This window comes from Buceros rhinoceros, unplaced genomic scaffold, assembly GCF_000710305.1.
Source record: "Buceros rhinoceros silvestris isolate BGI_N320 unplaced genomic scaffold, ASM71030v1 scaffold8079, whole genome shotgun sequence".
NCBI classification, from domain to species: domain Eukaryota; kingdom Metazoa; phylum Chordata; class Aves; order Bucerotiformes; family Bucerotidae; genus Buceros; species Buceros rhinoceros.
In genome coordinates, this window is record NW_010432039.1 from 40007 (window position 1) to 56742 (window position 16736).

General features: G+C 37.0%; 1 protein-coding gene across 1 annotated transcript; it reads right to left on the reverse strand.

The window, feature by feature from the left end:
* Positions 1 to 7179: 7179 nt before the first annotated feature.
* On the reverse strand, positions 7180 to 14963 carry MGAT4C (MGAT4 family, member C). Its single transcript, XM_010143625.1, has 3 exons — positions 14817 to 14963; positions 10188 to 10335; positions 7180 to 8336 (listed from the first exon to the last, which is right to left on the reverse strand). The coding sequence occupies exons 1-3, from the start codon at positions 14943 to 14945 to the stop codon at positions 7180 to 7182; spliced, it is 1434 nt and encodes a 477-aa protein (XP_010141927.1). The 5' UTR covers positions 14946 to 14963.
* Positions 14964 to 16736: the final 1773 nt, after the last annotated feature.

Consider the following 16736-nt stretch of genomic DNA (forward strand, 5'->3'; position numbering starts at 1 on the left):
TGAATATCAAGAAGGTGATGACAGAAATAGGTGATGTACAAATACAGCCAATTTTTTCACCCTCCACTCCTCAGGAAATCTATGTCTATGAAAATAAATAAATAAATAAAGCAATTGCCCATTCATTATCAAAACAACGAAATGTATTGACCAGAACTTTACAGTATTTTCTTCTTTAGGACAGTAGAAGATAGCTGTTCAATCTTTAATAAGCATAAAAAGATAAAAGTTTAGTTCATTGAACTAAATACATACAAACCTGATGGGGATCTGACTTAATTTTGTGGAGGTGATAGAAATACGTGACACAAAGAAACTGGGTTTCATGAAGCAGAGCTGGAGAAGTGTGATGCCTTGCTGCTGGCAGAAGAAGTTAGTATTGGTAACGGAAATTTTCCTGTAATATGGTCTTAGTTGTGCATTTTTTTCCTCACAGTCCTGAAACAAAGATAATCTGGTGGTTTTTAGAAAACATAAATTCTTAAATATACTTTTATGGCTTAAATACCTTTTCTTGAATATTCTGTAAGTACAATGACAGAATCCAGTTCCATACCAGAATATACATGTGGGTCTTAATTCCTTGTTCTAGAATGTTTATGCTAAAGCTATTGAAAAGAACAAATATATTTCCTGAGTTTAAAAGAGGAAAGAAAACATCTTTTTAATAGAGCAAGATGAGAAAAGTATTTTATCAATAGTTTATGGTGAAGGTAAATCTATTAACTATAATCAATATTCAAGAAAAGTAACATCTGTTTACAAAATACACACAACAACTTGGCAAGAGCTATTGCCCAAGAGATTGTATTCTATGGAATTGGCTTAGTATCAGAAGAAAGTGTGATTAACTGTAGAAAAGTTAATCTTCAAATTATTTCTGACACACTGCTTTGATTAAAAAAATGGTTTCTCTTCTTTGCCAGAGAGGTTAAAGTCTTTGGTAGAGAAGGTAGATGTGGGTTTTTGCAACTTTTTTATTACTTTACTTATGCACTCAGTTACCTAAAATGCCTCGTGAATTTTTGTTTGGTTGGTTTTGTGTGAGGAGCAGTTAACACAAACATGCTTGAGAAAAAGTTTTATCTCCTTTGAGGGAATATATTGCATATCTCATTTTGAATGCTTAAAAAAAATGGATCTTTGAAAAAATTTGCTGGCTCTGTTGTATCTTTCATTTCCCAGATGTAACAGTTTCTTCATAAACTAAAACTACCCCTTTCCAAAACAAAAAGACAAGTGTGCAGATGGGAGTGAGTTGAGTTATCAGACAGAAGGAGGGTGACATGTGGATTTTACTATGCCATTTTGAGGAAGAGAAGGGAGGAAATATAGAGAAGAAATTGCATCTTTGAAAGGCAGCAGACAACCAGGAGAGAGGAGACCTGTTTGGGGCTTGTTTTTTCTTCTTTGAAAGATGCTTTTCGGCTCTGTGGAGGAAAGAAACCTGGCCCACTTTGCAAATGCAAAACCAGACTACTGCTAGGAACCATTTGCAGGAGTGATTAACAAAACCAGTCTGCTTTACAAGATTTTCGTGGAGTAGAAATATATACGTATTGTTTTTGACAAAACCAAATAGTGCACCCTTAGAGTTATACAGCAAAAAGAGAATTGGAAATTCTTCCTTAAAAGGATGTCTCATTATAGCATACTTACTGTCTTCTCAGCAGATGTGGCATTTAAATGTAGTGAGCAATGGCCAAATGAAGGAAGTAATTCTGAGAAATAAATGACAGTAACAGACCCAGTTTCCTTAATGGAGGTGAAAGTGGTTTGGCAATATTTACCCAAGATGACGTTCATTTATTCAGTACTGAAATTAAAGAGAGAGGGAGGGAATGCCTGTGTGTGCTGGTGAAAGTGTAACGTGAAATTAGAATAGATGCTAAAGTTGCAGATGAACTGAAATATTCTAAGTGGCTTCAGTGAAAAGCAAAGGAACTTTCAATGGGAGCAACTGTTGGTGTAAAGGCTTAATTTATGCTTTAAGATCCCTGCAACATATACTAAGGGAAAAAGAGACAGAACATTTTAAACTGCAGCTCTAGGCTTCAGTATGAGCAGTGACTCTAAATGCAGGTTATCAGAACAAGGTGAACATACATTTGAGAAAGCAAAGTATACAATAATTTGCTGTCAAGTTTCCTTTAAAGTATGCTTTTTCCTCTTGGGTTATATGCACTTTTGGCCCAAGTTAAACAAATGAAAATGTAGTACCTACATTTAAAATAAAACTGAATAGTACTGTGTTTAAACTGAAGGACATTAGGCCAACAGGTCTTTTAATATCTTACATTTCTTTTGAAAAATATTACTGGTACAGTAGTAGAGTAACTGCTCCTTGTTACATTTCCATCTGCACTCTCGTAGATGTAAGTATTCCAGAGCTGCAGCACAGCAAGCTGGACAAACGGCCAATATTGTTCTTTGTGTGCCACATGAGTGTGTGTGCCCAAGGCAATGCTTTTGAAAGATGAATCTGTTATTTTTAGTGAGACAGCAAAAAAGGAGCAATTCCAGGGGCCATCATGGGCTCTCTTTTGCCGTAAAAGGGTTAATGCAATGATGATACTCTGACAAACACCACCTTTAAATGATAAGTTAAAGTGCAATCATACAGCAGAAATATACACACATAATATTTATTTAATCTTTTCATGGTATCACGGTATTATCATCTTTGCTACCAAAATTGCTCAGGATAGATGAAACCTGATCACAAAGAAGTCTTTGAACCTGGTTTTAAAATTTAAAAGAAGGACTTTTGCATAGCAGTTATGTTTTTTCTGGTAATGTATTTTTTAATGTTTTCACTCGATGCAGTTATCAAGAAAAAGCACTCTAATAACACCAAGGGAGAGCCCAAGAAACTGAACACTGTGTTTGTGCTGGTTTTCAAAAAATACTGTGTCTGTTAAGAAACAGGAACATTTCATAAAGTACCTTTGAGACTGAGAATTCACAGTCTGAGATTTCCATGGCTGCCAGGCAGGTTTTCCTAAACTGGCAAAAGCAAAACCAATGTTAATGAGTAAATAGCACTAAAGAGGGAAGGCAGCTATTTAACCAGCTGAACGGAGGAAATGAACATTGGCTTTTGATGTTCAGCTTTACTCATTAAATGTGGAACTCTTACATAAGCCCAGCAAAGGCCTGGCAAAGGGTTTAATTAGCAATATAACCCTACTTAAAGTACTTTCAAGTTCTACGTGGAATTTTATGAACCTTTTTACAACTGTCAGGACAAAATGTCATTTTATTTGAGAATTTTTGGTAGGTAGTATGACAGGTAAAAAACATCTACAAATATGGCTGAAAAATAGCCTAGTATCTGCCCAGATGTCAATTCAATTTCATGCCAATTTAGCAACAAAAAAACTATTATGTAGATGTTATTGTAATTAGTCTTTGTCTGTACTTAATTTCATGTAATAAATAATGCTCTAGATTCAGGGTGGAGTTTCATATTCCTTATTTTAAAGCTGAAGAAATTATTTTCGTTGAAATTACAAGACAGTATTTACGAAGAAGTACTGTGGAGAGTGGTGCTGCTGATAGGAAATGATCTGTAAAAGGTTTGCGTGTATCATATGCTTTTGTCTAGATTTATGTATGTAACTTGTAATCATGCAGAAGAAACAGGTCTCCTGCATCTCTAATAACCTAGGAATTGAACCACTTGCTTAGCATCCCACCATAGTCAGTAGAGGGAAACAGATCTTAGACAACCACTGTATACCAAGGTGACTCTGGACGTGCTCCTCTTTCTCTCCATTTAGGGCAGAAGCACCAATCTAGCCTTAGTCTACATGCCTGACTATGCTCCTACAGGGTGTGAATGCCTACATGACCCGGCATGTATTTGCTGGAACAAAACTAGTAAAAGAGACGAGAATGTGCAAAATGCCATCCAGAGATATCAAAAGGCATCTGTTTGGAGACCATTTTCATTTCAGCCTTCCAGGATGGCTAAAACCAAAATGGAAAAAAAAAGCCAAATATTACGCTTTCAGTCTTTTACATTATTTAGGCCAATAGTGCTTCCATTAAACAGAACAGAAAATTTGTTGTTTTCATCTCCAAAGACTAAGGGGAGGATAACAAGGATTAAGCCCCTTCTTTTACTTTATCTAAAAATATGTTGGAACACTTCAATTATTTTCTGTTTCTATATAGAATATGACACCAAAGTCACTTAATTTGTTTTCATTATAACACATCTGTATTTTCCACCTGTGATTTCCAAAACATTATATTGTACCATTTGAAGATACAACACCGCTTGAGCTCATCACACAGATCTCATTGCTACTGATAATTTAATGTAGCCTAACAGAATGACGAATATGAGAGTAGTAAGAACTATAATTTCCATCAGAATTTCTGAAATGCTTCACAACGAAAGCAAATTGCATCTGTAGTTAAGATGGTTAAACATGTTTTTTCTCCTTTAATAATTTTCCAAGATAAAATATTTTCTAAAGTGTTATAGTTTGCTGTTTATTTAACTTTTAATAATTCAATAGCAAACAAGTTCCCGATTTCCCTGTATAGAAGCAAAAACATTATTGTCTAACACAAGAGAATACTACGCAGAGAGTGAAACAGAGCATCATGGTAGAATATTTACCTAAAAATTTGTGTAGCACCTTAGTGAACTATCTTTGTAATAGTACATGTAGTAAATACGCTTGAACTGTTTTGCCTGAAAATTACTGTCATCTGGGTTTGTTTATTCTGCACTAAACTAAGGGCTCAGTTCTTCTAACTCTCAGTACATAGTATTGTACTTCCCAAGAATTCCCGATATCAGAGGGATTACACTATGCAAAGACAAACCGTCTTTTAGTTCAGAAAACCGAAAAAGGTCTAAGGATGTTTTATAATGAGGAACCCCAAATAGTGCAATAGGAACAACATGTGTATGCTAGTGAAGAATAAATCCATCAGTGTGCAGACCACAGTGTTAATATTTTTAGTATTGGCATTCCATTATGAAAATATTGATGTTCAGTCCACGAATGAATCCAGAAAATATGCACCATAGAAAGAACTGTATACACCAATGAACGGAGCTTTGTGACACTGTTAATCTTTTGCTTCATCAGTGAAAAAAAGAAAATCCAAACTTTGACAAGTATTAGTGAACATACACTTGTCTGATTAAATATTTCGCTTCAGAAGGCAATCAATTGTCCTAGCACATGAACAAAAAACCCCCATATCTTCAAATGTATCTTCTTGAAGTCTGTCTGAAAACCAGTTATCATTGATTTTATGGCTTTTTTCTTTTTTTTTCTCAAAATTTGGCAACATTTTCCATATGAATGAAAACATGAAAAATGATGGGGGTTTTTTGATTTTTTTTTCCCCCCAGATTGAACATGTATAATGCTTTTAATCTGTTTTACTAAAAATATGTATATGGAGATTTATGTGTGTATTAAAGAAAAATGAAACAAAGACTTTCTTTGAGAAGAGGATGCTTTTCTGAATTATGTAGAAGCATGTGTAAGAAGATTTATTTTAAAATGTACCTTACCTCTGTATTGGGTTTTTTTGCCAAACCTGGAACTTGGGTTTATCAGGATTTATGAACCAGTAAAAGTAATTGCTGTTTTATGTGGATTTTTGAATAATTCACTCTTCTGGAATGGCCATGTTAGGTTTGGATGTACCGAGCACAGTAGTTAGTTCACTCCTGGTCAGTGCAGTCATTCTTGAAATTTAATCCTTGCCTTCCAGGTTTAACTAAAACCTATACATGCAATTAGATGATAACCACAGTATTCATGAGACTGACAATACAGAGTTCATTTGTGTCACGCTTGATACTCCTGGATTTCTTAGTGTGTCTACTGAGAGTCTGGAGAATTTCTTAGGGAAGAAACCCCCATAGATTCTGCTAATCCAAATATAGGCATGTACTATAAAATATATAGCTGTACAGCCTCCCTGTGGGCTGCACTAAAATCTCAGAGCTGACACTGAAGTCCTGAGGACTGAGGGAATTTTTCTGCTTATTGGCTAAAGCCAGGCAAAATAAACTTACAGGGAATAACCAGAAACAGCTGGAAAATGTCTATAAAACTATCATGATCAGAATTAGAAAACAGAAGAAAAAAATAAAACTAATTTAGAAACTTAATTTTTCATTGAATCAAGAGTCTTCTTTTTCTAGAAGACTAGTGATTATATTCATCTCTAATTGATTAACCTGGTACACCTTACATTTGTATCATACCTAGAATGGACGTGTATGTATGGTAGGCATAACAATCCTTGGAAAGCATGTTGTAGCAGTCAGCTATGTGCAAATTTCTCACAGGGAGTTCTGTGTATTGAGAAATAACGGAAAATGTTGAAGTAGAGATCTGTTAAGACGCCTGTCTAAGAGAACAGAATTGCTCCTTGAGGTGCTTGATTTTGATAGTGATATCTGTACGCAAGCAGAATGCTTGCTCTAGTGTGAGGCATTTCATTCAAATAAGGAGAGTAAACTTGTCCCTTACATAACATAGAATCCAAGTAGCTCTCATTTCTGTGAAAGGACCCAGAAAAAAGAACAAAAGATATGTGTTGAGACAGAATAAGAGATGCAATTATCTATTTTTTACATAGTTGTCATGTCAGATTTATAATTTTACATACATTCGCTTTTGAAAAGAAGTTGCAATGATTAGCCACACTATTTTCTTACAGTGCTCAGAATGAAACAACCAGTTTCTGGACAGATTTCCTTGTCACAACCGCCTTTAAAAGAAACACATCAACAGCTATTGTACAAACGCATACCATCATAACATTTTAAAATTATATGTGTGGAAGGTGCAATCCAATTTCTTTTCATATCGTCCTGGTCATAGCTTTAAACGTATTGGTAGTTACAGGATTTGTTCTGTTGAATCCAGAAGATCTCTCTTACACAGCAATTATAATAAAAGAGGGGTTCAAGATCTCAAAAGAGGTTTGAGAACTTTGCATTTCCTATAAAATTCAAAATTTTCAACAAATAAGTGTTTGTATATTGCCTGACCAAACTAGTAAAAAATAAATTGCTTTGTTTGTTTTGTGATTTTCCCAGATTTTCTGTGTCTCTAGTGAAGAGTTGGAAGTGTCAGTTTTTCTGAGGAATGGCACCAGTGTGCACTCTGTACCTTCTCAGGTGGCTTTGCTTTATTGATTTGGTGTTTGAGAAGTCCAGATGCTAATGCTCCTAATGATCAGCCATTCTTTTTGACTTTTGGTAACAAGTATTCTCATGCAGTTAATATCAAACAGAACTTTGTGCTCTACATCTGTTATTTCAAAATTCCCATTTTTGAATTCCCCTAGTCTCAAGTAAGTAGTACATTGTCTCCCTTTTTTACTCCCTACAATCTTTTCTCCCACTTCCAGGGCTCCATGATGCAAAATGTCATTTCGTCGGTCTTCAGTTCCAGTGACAACTTTAATTTTACTGATTTTAATGGGCTTTTCAAATACAATCCCGTAGAAGTCTCCAGTAGAAGGAGCTTTGCCCCAGAAATACTCATCAATGCTGCTGTAAGCCTTGCTTGCCTCATAGTTTTCAAATACATTCATGTTGGTATGCAAGTTTGCAGGTGGATTGTCAGGGATATCAAATGATTCCTCTTCAAAATCGTCATCCTTTAGCTTGTTTTCAGCTCCTTTGTAAGATGAGTAGTATCCCATGTGCTGGAATAGAGATGGCTTAAAACGTATCACTTCCTTTTGGGCTAACAGCCCACGGAAATGGATGAGTAGCCAATCACAAGGCATTTCTTGGTAGAACATCAACAAAAAATGGGCCAGGCGTGGGAGGTCATGGGAATGGTAAAGCTTTCCAATGTACCCCAGTTTAGAAAATTCCAAAGTCACCCAGTAGGATCCTTCTCGTGAGGTAATTACTTTCTTAACAGCAGTCAAAAAATTCTTTGAGCAGCGAACATCATCTTCTAGCATCACATAATAGTCAGAAAGATTAGCACAAAAGTTAAGAAGGAAAGCATAATCTACATTCTGTTTGGATCGAAACTTCACACGGTCCTCTGGGTCATTGTAATTTCTCTTGAGTCCATCCAGGACAGGATAGTACTCCTCAGGGACATGAATAACTATTAATCTGCCCGCAATTATGTGATGTGCAAATTTCTGTGAAATATCCTGGACCATCCCTTCACACCAGGTTGAGTCAAAATCTGCTAGCTGCACTACCACCGCTATTTCTTTGAGTTCCTCATAACTTGACTGCTCAAATATGGACTTGATGGTCTCAAGCAAGTAGTTTCCTTTTTTCCGTTTTACAGAGGATAGCCCAATTGTAAGGTACCCTGTACAAGAAACAATTCAAAGAAAAACTGAATATCTGACATTGGAAAACATTTTGCCACAACACTATCCTCCAGGGATGTGCTTATATTAAATAAACCTTCTGAGTGGTGAAGACTGAGAAATTTGGTATGTGAACATATTAGGCTGCATGCAACAAGGGACATTTATTGCCTTTTCATCAAAGAAGAATAATATTGCAAGCAAATAGACATATGGAGACCATTGCATTAAACATTCACTTGTTAACTGCAAGGAATGGCATGTAGTGGACAAAAGCCAAAGCAATGTGCACATATATGCCTGGTAAAGGAAACCACATAGAAGATGATAAGGCTGTAAAATCTGCTAAAAGAAAGGGGATTATGAGATATGATTCACACAAAACTTTTAAAGCAAGGAACTACAAAATGTCGCACAAAAATGTAAGATTAGTTGCCAAACTTATCATTTTAAGCAGTCTACAAGACTAGTTACACTTAGGCATAACTTTACAGTTTTATGAATATTGCATGGATAATTATTTTCTGCATGTTCGTTTTTAACTGAATTGGTCCAATTTTTTCTCCTAATAGTTCTTCTTCTAGCCCTCTTTCAGGACTCATTGAGCATTTTATGGGGAACCCCTTTTTGCAAGGTATAATACAGATATTAGTTCCAAGTAGAAGAGAACTTACTACTGCATACCTGTGCTTGTACAAATAATTTTTAATGCTCTTACATCTTTCTAGGGAGAGATGCATTCTAATTATAAGGAAAGAATTTTCATCTCTGCTGTTTTGGAGTCACTGCCATTGTGTTTTTACCAAAACTCCAAAACCGTTTTTTCAGATACTTTTGCTAGTATTTATGCATTTTTTAAACTTCTGATATAAAAAAAGTTAAGACTTTATAATTGACAGGGTGTACTTCAGTTGAATCTACCCCAACTTTCTTGAAATACTGTGGTTTAGAAAAGACTGCTGCGATAAAGTGATTCAGAGTTTCTCTCGAGGCTTAAGTCAGCTCAAAATACAGTTGTACAGTGAAGCACAACCTCAAGAAGCCATTTATGCTGCCTACAGAGCCCCAGATTTCTCAAATCTAATTTGAACACACATTACTTCATAGCTTTCTATGAAGATCAACAACTCACAGATGATTTTATTTTACCTTCTGTGCTTGGACTTCTGAGCCTTGTTTATGTTTGTGGAATGATTGATTTGGAATCCAAAGGACCCCTGTCTAAAAGCTAGGTATAGCCATGTTTCACTTCAAGGTGGAAGTCTTGAACCCTGTGTCAAGTCAGAATAACTAGATAGTCCATCTGCAGAAGGCTGTGAGAAGGATTCTCCTTTACTGTCCCCATGAATGCACAATTCCTCCCTTGTTATCGCATCTAAAGGAACAGGCAGACCCATTCACAGCTGCTAGACTGTCAGAACAGGAGAACTGAAGGGTGTGTCTAGGTGATCTCAAGCATACCTTAGACTGGATTTACTGGTTATACAGAACAGAGGCTGACAGTATGGTCTCAGAGGGTGGTTACAAAGCACATGCTTTGCTCCTGCTTTCTAAAACACCTCCCTCTGGCCTGTGGAGAGATCCTCAAAAATATGCTCAGACAGACCATCCAGGGGCTGCCTGCAGGATAGAAGTCAGGCAGGTAACCAGGCAGTGAGGTAGTCACTGCTAGGGCTGAACTAGCAGCTGCCCAGGCACTGCCTATGTGAGGAGAGTTAGCTGTCCCTCTAACTCTGAGATTGTCATTGTTTAACTCAGTCCCTCTTGCCTAGAAATACCACAGGGACTGTATGGATTTCACCCATTTTTAAAATACTTTATTTCATAACATTCAGATTTCAGTTACTTACTTTTCCTTGGCAAAGGCGTGCCAGCTAGGTAGCGATAGGAAATGTTTATAGATCCTGAGAAATTAGACAAATCTTTAAAAGTGTGAACATAGCGCTCTGGGTTGAGCTGGTGCGTGGCTGTTTCTCTGATTAATTGCTTGTCCCCTTCCTATTAGTGAGAAAACAAAAAGAATAGGAGAAGGAAAGAGACAGAGAGAAACACATTTGTGAATGCTAGCCAGAGAGGAAACGGACAGGCAGGTTTCCAAGAACAACATTTCTCAGTGTCAGCTTTCGTGAAAGCACGTACATGTCACGTCATTTTTTTTAAAAACCCATAACTGAATATCATACATTTTTGGCTACAGAAAATCTACCATAACCCTTCAGATTACGGTAACAGGAAAAAGAAGATATTTTGGACAAAAACTCTGGAAAAGTTGCAAACGCTGTATGATTGCTAAAAAAATGCTGTGGTATTCAAAATAGGGATAAGAAAGCATCAGTCAGCAACACGAGATAACATTCATAGATGGAAAAGAGGAGGAGATTTATTGAAAATTTTTTCAGTGATTAAAAAACCTACCAAAACTGTTCCAAAGTAAAGACGAAACTAGATCCTGGTATCTGGCTCATTTTGCCATTTTTCTGAGTAGCTCTGGCTCAGATTTGTAATAAGAAGAAATGCATGTGGTCATTCAGACAGCTGAAGCTTTCTCTGGATTTAGTGAACACTGATGAAAAAAAATCAAATTTGTTACCATGCCCCCTCTTCCTGCCTCCTTCTCCTGTCTTTTTCTTTCAAGGGTCTTCCTGAGCCATAGTAAAGTCACGCAAAGGAAAAAGCTGCTTCATCAGTGGTGCCCTCTCCATGAGTTCAGTTGGGTCTCAAGGAAAATCTGCTCCTTAGCCCTTAAGTGAAAATATCTAACAGGTTGTAGTGTCATGAGACTGAATGAGGCAGGAATGCTTATTTAATTTAGGCTTGACCCTAGTCAGGTGACACGGCAGTGTCTGAACGAGTTAGTTTCTTCTTATACGTTAGTGCACTTCTTGATCTGTCATTAAATGGGAGTATTGAGCTGCAATAGTACTGCTGCTAACAAGAACAGCCACAGAAGCATTTAACAGCACTCATATTTGACGGTATAAATATTCAAAAGCATGTCAAAGATGTATCTTACAGCACAAAGAAATATTTCTGTGAACTGATTCTAGGTTCATTCTAAGTTCATTATTTTGATTTCATAGAAGTAGTAAATAATCCACTTCTGAACTTAATAAAGGTCTTTGGCAGACATCCAGGAACATCTACCTGCATTGTTACGCTGTCTTAATCTGCAATGTCTCTCCAGTAATTTCTTTCTAGTGCTGCTATGCTTCTATGCTACTCATGAGTTATGAGAAGAAGGTTGATGTTGATCAGATTTCAGATTAAAATGTAACTCAATGGGCTTGGAAGACTGCACCAAATCTTCAGGAGATTTTCGTGGGAACTGTCAAATTGAAAAAAAAACCGGCCTTGTCAAAAACCTTTTTTTAAAAAGAACCCATTTTTTTTATTGTCACTGGTGTGTCACTGGTTCCAGAAAGGAGCACCAAAATACTTTCATAAGGAGGTTTCAGAGTAGAAAGCTGAGTTTTTTCTGCATAGAAAGTTTCAAAATGTTTAGAAATAGAGAATGTCGGGAAAAATGTTTTGATTTTAACAAGCAAACTGTTTAAACTGACCACAAAAATTCTCCTTTTTCTCTGCAAGAAATGCTTTCTGTGGCTAGCAATTTTTTTAAAATTGTTGTTGCTTTCATTCATTTGTTGAATGAAAAGGAAAATTGAAATGTGGATTTTTCAAAAAAAAAGTTTAAAATCTGTTTCTTCTACCTCTGACTACTCTGCAGAAGCCAGTGGAGATGAAGAGCTTGATTAGCTCTCTTTAGCTGTCTTCTCTAATTTTTTCTATGCTGGTTCTGACTTTAGTCTGTTAACTAACTGCTAACTTACATTTCAATGTTTGCTGGAACTTGGGAGTTTCCTGTGGGAGCCATGGAATGAAGTGCCAGAAGTTCTCCATTCTTAGCAGAGATACGCTGCACCGCTAAGGATGCTGAGTCAGCTACCGTAGTACTATTGTTTTCATAGTGCCCAAAATAATGATTAGTATTCACAGAAGAGTGCAGAAGGCATGGTTCACTTACAGTTCACTCACAACTCCGAATATGTATCAAAAAGCACTGCATATATTGTATTATCTGGTTATATTAATTCAGTATGTCTTTGAAATATTGGATCAGATATGGTTTATGCACTGCAGACAAAGCACTTAAAACGCTCTGCTGACACTCATGCATCAGCACTGTATACCCCCTATCAAACATACGTAAGCAATTTTCCCAAAAGGGCCCTCACTATCCATTTCCACAGCAAATACTCTACACAAAACAGTGAAGGCATTCTTTGAGCATGCGAGAGTCTCTGAGTGAGAAGTTCTCCTCTCCTTTCTTAACATTTGCCACAATGAAGCTCACTTTAGTATTCTCAAATCCTAAAAAAGGCCACTCATATTCCATCTGGTGGAAGAAATAGCAGTCCCACACCCCCTTGCACAGCCCGCTGCCTGAGACTGGGAATAGAACTCAAGAGTCAGGTGACTTCCTCTATCAGTTACATTCAGGAGATAGTCCAGCTATAATTAGAAAGAAAGAGGGCCTTTGGGGCTCTGAGGACTTTCAGATTCCCATTCCCTGAGGGGGACTGGTTAGCCTGCTGCCATTGAAATCTATCCCCAAGCACAGCTCTCTCCTCACCACCAACACTGAAACTGCTCATCTTTTACCGCAGCAGAGAAAACACACCAGACAAGTTAGCTGAGCTGTCAGACATAGTCAGGAAAGTTGAAAATAAAAATAAATAAATAAACTAAAAAGTCAACAGCCTAACACATTTGAAAAACGCCTGGTGGACCATAAAGGTATGAAGAGATCTGGAAGAACTGTCAGGAGACTTGGCAAGAGACTTGGCTGGGAGCTTCATGAATGCAAACATGCCAGAGCTGTGATGGGAGAAACAATGAAAGAGAGTGAAATTCTGAAAAAAGGGGTGGGAGGGTGGGGGAAGCAAATTAAGAATAAGCCATGGAGCCATCTGGGGAGCTGGCAAATAGGACAGGAAAAGATTTAGAAAACAAACAAAGAGGAACACCATTAGTAGTGATAATAAAAGCACTTTCAGAAACATCTGGGGGACTTTGAGGCAATTAGTGAATAGAGAAGAAGCATCAGGGAAAATACCACTGGGAAAAAAAAATGTGATAAGCCAGGTCAAATTTGATCACAACCAAGAAATGATGAATAAATAAAACATAATGCAAAACCTTAGTGAAAGTACTGTTAGACACTGCAATGTGTCTGAAATGGAGTAACATGCTAGAAGCATAGATTATCTTTTCCATGGTTTAAAAAGTACTAGCATAATCTTAAAAATATTATAAATATTTACAATATTGTTACAAGTAACATTATAAAGAAATATTTTAAACTAAAATCACTAGCAAGTTATCTATGGTTCTGACAAATTAATGTGAGCAATTTACTATTTGTGCATTGCACTTTTTTCATACTATGCTGTTTCTTTTCAGATACAACTGAGATCAGAGTTCACTTTACAGAATATTGAAAACCCCATACTGTCCCAGTTCGATGAATTAGACAAAGGGTGGAATAGGAGATCAGAAAGTCACTCAGTAGTTCAGTTTAAGATCCAGAAAGAGGACTGTCTAATTGTATCATAATGTTACATACGTAGTTTCCTCATTTTACTATTTGCAAGCCCCAGTTATTTAGCTATTACGTCCTTTTACTGGTCCTAGTCCAATTCAATCAATTAATCAAGTCTTCAGGGCTTACTTGGCTTTCAGCACTGAGATTCCCTTAGGGTACATATAAACTGTAGAGTTATGTTACATTATCAGAGGTAACTTGTTGAAATTTCTAGTACAAATCTTCCCATAAATCACTTTCTCAATCACAAACTTACACTAGGGATCATTTATGTCTAATGCTGTAGCACTGAACCTGCCAGACTCAAATCTGAGATACAGAAAGTGAGAAAAACACAAAATAAAACACTAAAAAGAAATTGTGCATGCAAGGAGCTTACAATACATTGAATTAGTGTAAATTCTCTTCTGTAATTGTATTTCTATAACATAGTTTAATAAAATACAGGCAAGATTCATAGTGTGGACTGAAAAAGGAGTGCCTAGCTCACATGAATATTTCAGATGTAGGCAATTTTCAACATTAAAATTCAGGGAAATCCAGAAGTATGAAAAATACAGGGGATGTTTTGACTCAAAGGAAGATATATCTGATGGAGACATCTCTGTGTTTCATTACATTCATTATCTCCCATAATTACAATAAACAAGGACATATTTAGTTCTATGAAAAGGACTGTTAGGGTCTTACTGACACACCCTGTGTGCAGTAGATGTTGATAAGATGGATTTGTCATAAAGGACACATTTTAAGGATACTTCGGTTTACTGGTACACTAACAGGGGAAATGCAGGGTTTAAGAACTTTACTGCTTAACTGGGGATGTGTCCTGTTCTATCGTTCCAGGATAATTTCTTCCATCTAAGAAACTTACCAAAACATAACCGTCTTCAATGTACAAGTTCATGAACAGCAAACAAATGACAAGGACTCCTAAGAATGACACTGCTGATCGTTTCCGCAAGCATCTCATTTTATCAAAATATTTCAAACTGTGCCTCATGTGAAGAAAGGCGAGTAGTGTCACCTATGAAAGAAAATCACAGTATTACAAGAACTGCTCATCTGATAAACATGATAGCAAACCAACTTACCTTCAAATGTATCAAATACCCTCCAACTTGCATAGACTATACCCTTTAACGTGGAATTAATTTCATTTAATCATTGTCATCCTCAATTTTATTATACAATCTTAACTATAATTTAAGCTTCTTTTTTTTTTTGTCAGTCAACACACTTTGTCATTCTGTGCTAATTTTGACTGGGATAAAGTTAATTTTCTTCATGGTGGTTAGTATGGGGCTGTGTTTTGGATTTGTACTGGAAACAGGGATGTTTTAGTTATCGCTGAGCAGTGCTTACACACAGTCAAGGCCTTTTCTGCTTCTCACACCACTCTACCAGCTAGAGGTACACAAGAAGTTGGAAGGAGATACAGCTGGGACAGCTGACCCCAACTGACCAAAGAGATTTTCCATACCATATGATGCCATGCTCAGCATGTAAAGTTGGGGGAAGAAGAAGGCAGGAGGGGATGTTCAGAGGGATGGTGTTTGTCTTCCCAAGTAAGCATTATGGATGATGGATCCCGGCTTTTCTGGAGGTGGCTGAACACCTGCCTTGTTTTGCTTTGCTTGAGCATGCAGTTTTGCTTTGTGTATTAAACTGCCTTTATCTCAACCCATGAGTTTTCTCATGGGTTCATGATTTTTACTTGTATACTTTTACTCACAGGGGAAAGGGGTGAATGAGTGAGTGGCTGTGTGGAGCTTAGCTGTTGGCTCGGGTTAAAGCATATCTGTTAATTTTAGGCTGGAATTATGATGTCGCTGTGGCAAGAGTGTATTAGCAATTCAGTTTCCCATATATAACTGTCAGATCCCAACTAGATGGCAAGAGGTGCTGTTGTGCATTGTTTCCCTGTGTACCCTTGTCTCCTTCTAAAGACGACTCAGGCCAATGAGCAAAGAAGAAGCTATTGCATGACTCAGTATCATTGCCAATAGGAGAATTTTGGATACCAGAACTTTCAGACACAAATGAGGTACTTCCCTGCAGTGAGAAGGCAGTAGCATGGGCATGTAGCATCCCTTAGCCTTAGATGGAAAAACTCTAACCGCAGGGGTCATTTTCTCCAGAACAAGAAAAGTGGATGTCCACCCTAGACTAGACACACCTAAGCAGATTATTGGGAAGTCCTCACTGCATCAAGTCGATGAATCAGACAAAGGACAGCATAGGGGATCAGAAAGCCACTCAGTAGTCCAATTCAACGTCAAGAAAGAAGACTGTCTAGTCATACTACAATAGCACATGTTCAGTTTACTCGTTTAAATATTTAAAACAAGATGAATGCTGTTCTTGTCTGCCAGATCATAAATATTAACCTGTGTAAGACTACAGGCATTTGAGCAAGACCTGGCCACAAACTAAAAAACAGACTCCAGGTCAGACTGCTCAAACTCTGCAGTATTCTTAACTAAAAAGTAGATTATAAGATTATTATTTATCTTCTCACTTGTTTAAGTACAAATGTATTTTGGCTATTGTCCATAACAATGTCTGATTTTTCTGTCAAATTTAATAGATAGAAGTCATGTAAAAATGGAGACTTTAAAGCTAGCCTGTGTGAAGTAGTAAATATATCTGCATGTGCAGTGGTTAAATGCTGCATTTAAACACCTTCATTTTTTAATGTGCTGAACATCTAAACTGACACAAAATACGCCAAATTAGGAGTTCCGTAAAAGATTTCTCGTGTCATATTGTTGCGGTTTGAGAAGGGGGGCAT

Bases quoted from the DNA above. Each gene is read 5' to 3' on its own strand.
- MGAT4C (XM_010143625.1), bottom strand. From the start codon at position 14,945: ATGAGGCACAGTTTGAAATATTTTGATAAAATGAGATGCTTGCGGAAA. The intron at 10,336-14,816 runs GTAAGTTTCTTA...TCTCACTAATAG, and splicing joins TTGAAGACGGTTATGTTTTG to GAAGGGGACAAGCAATTAAT. The intron at 8,337-10,187 runs GTAAGTAACTGA...TTTCTTGTACAG, and splicing joins CACGCCTTTGCCAAGGAAAA to GGTACCTTACAATTGGGCTA.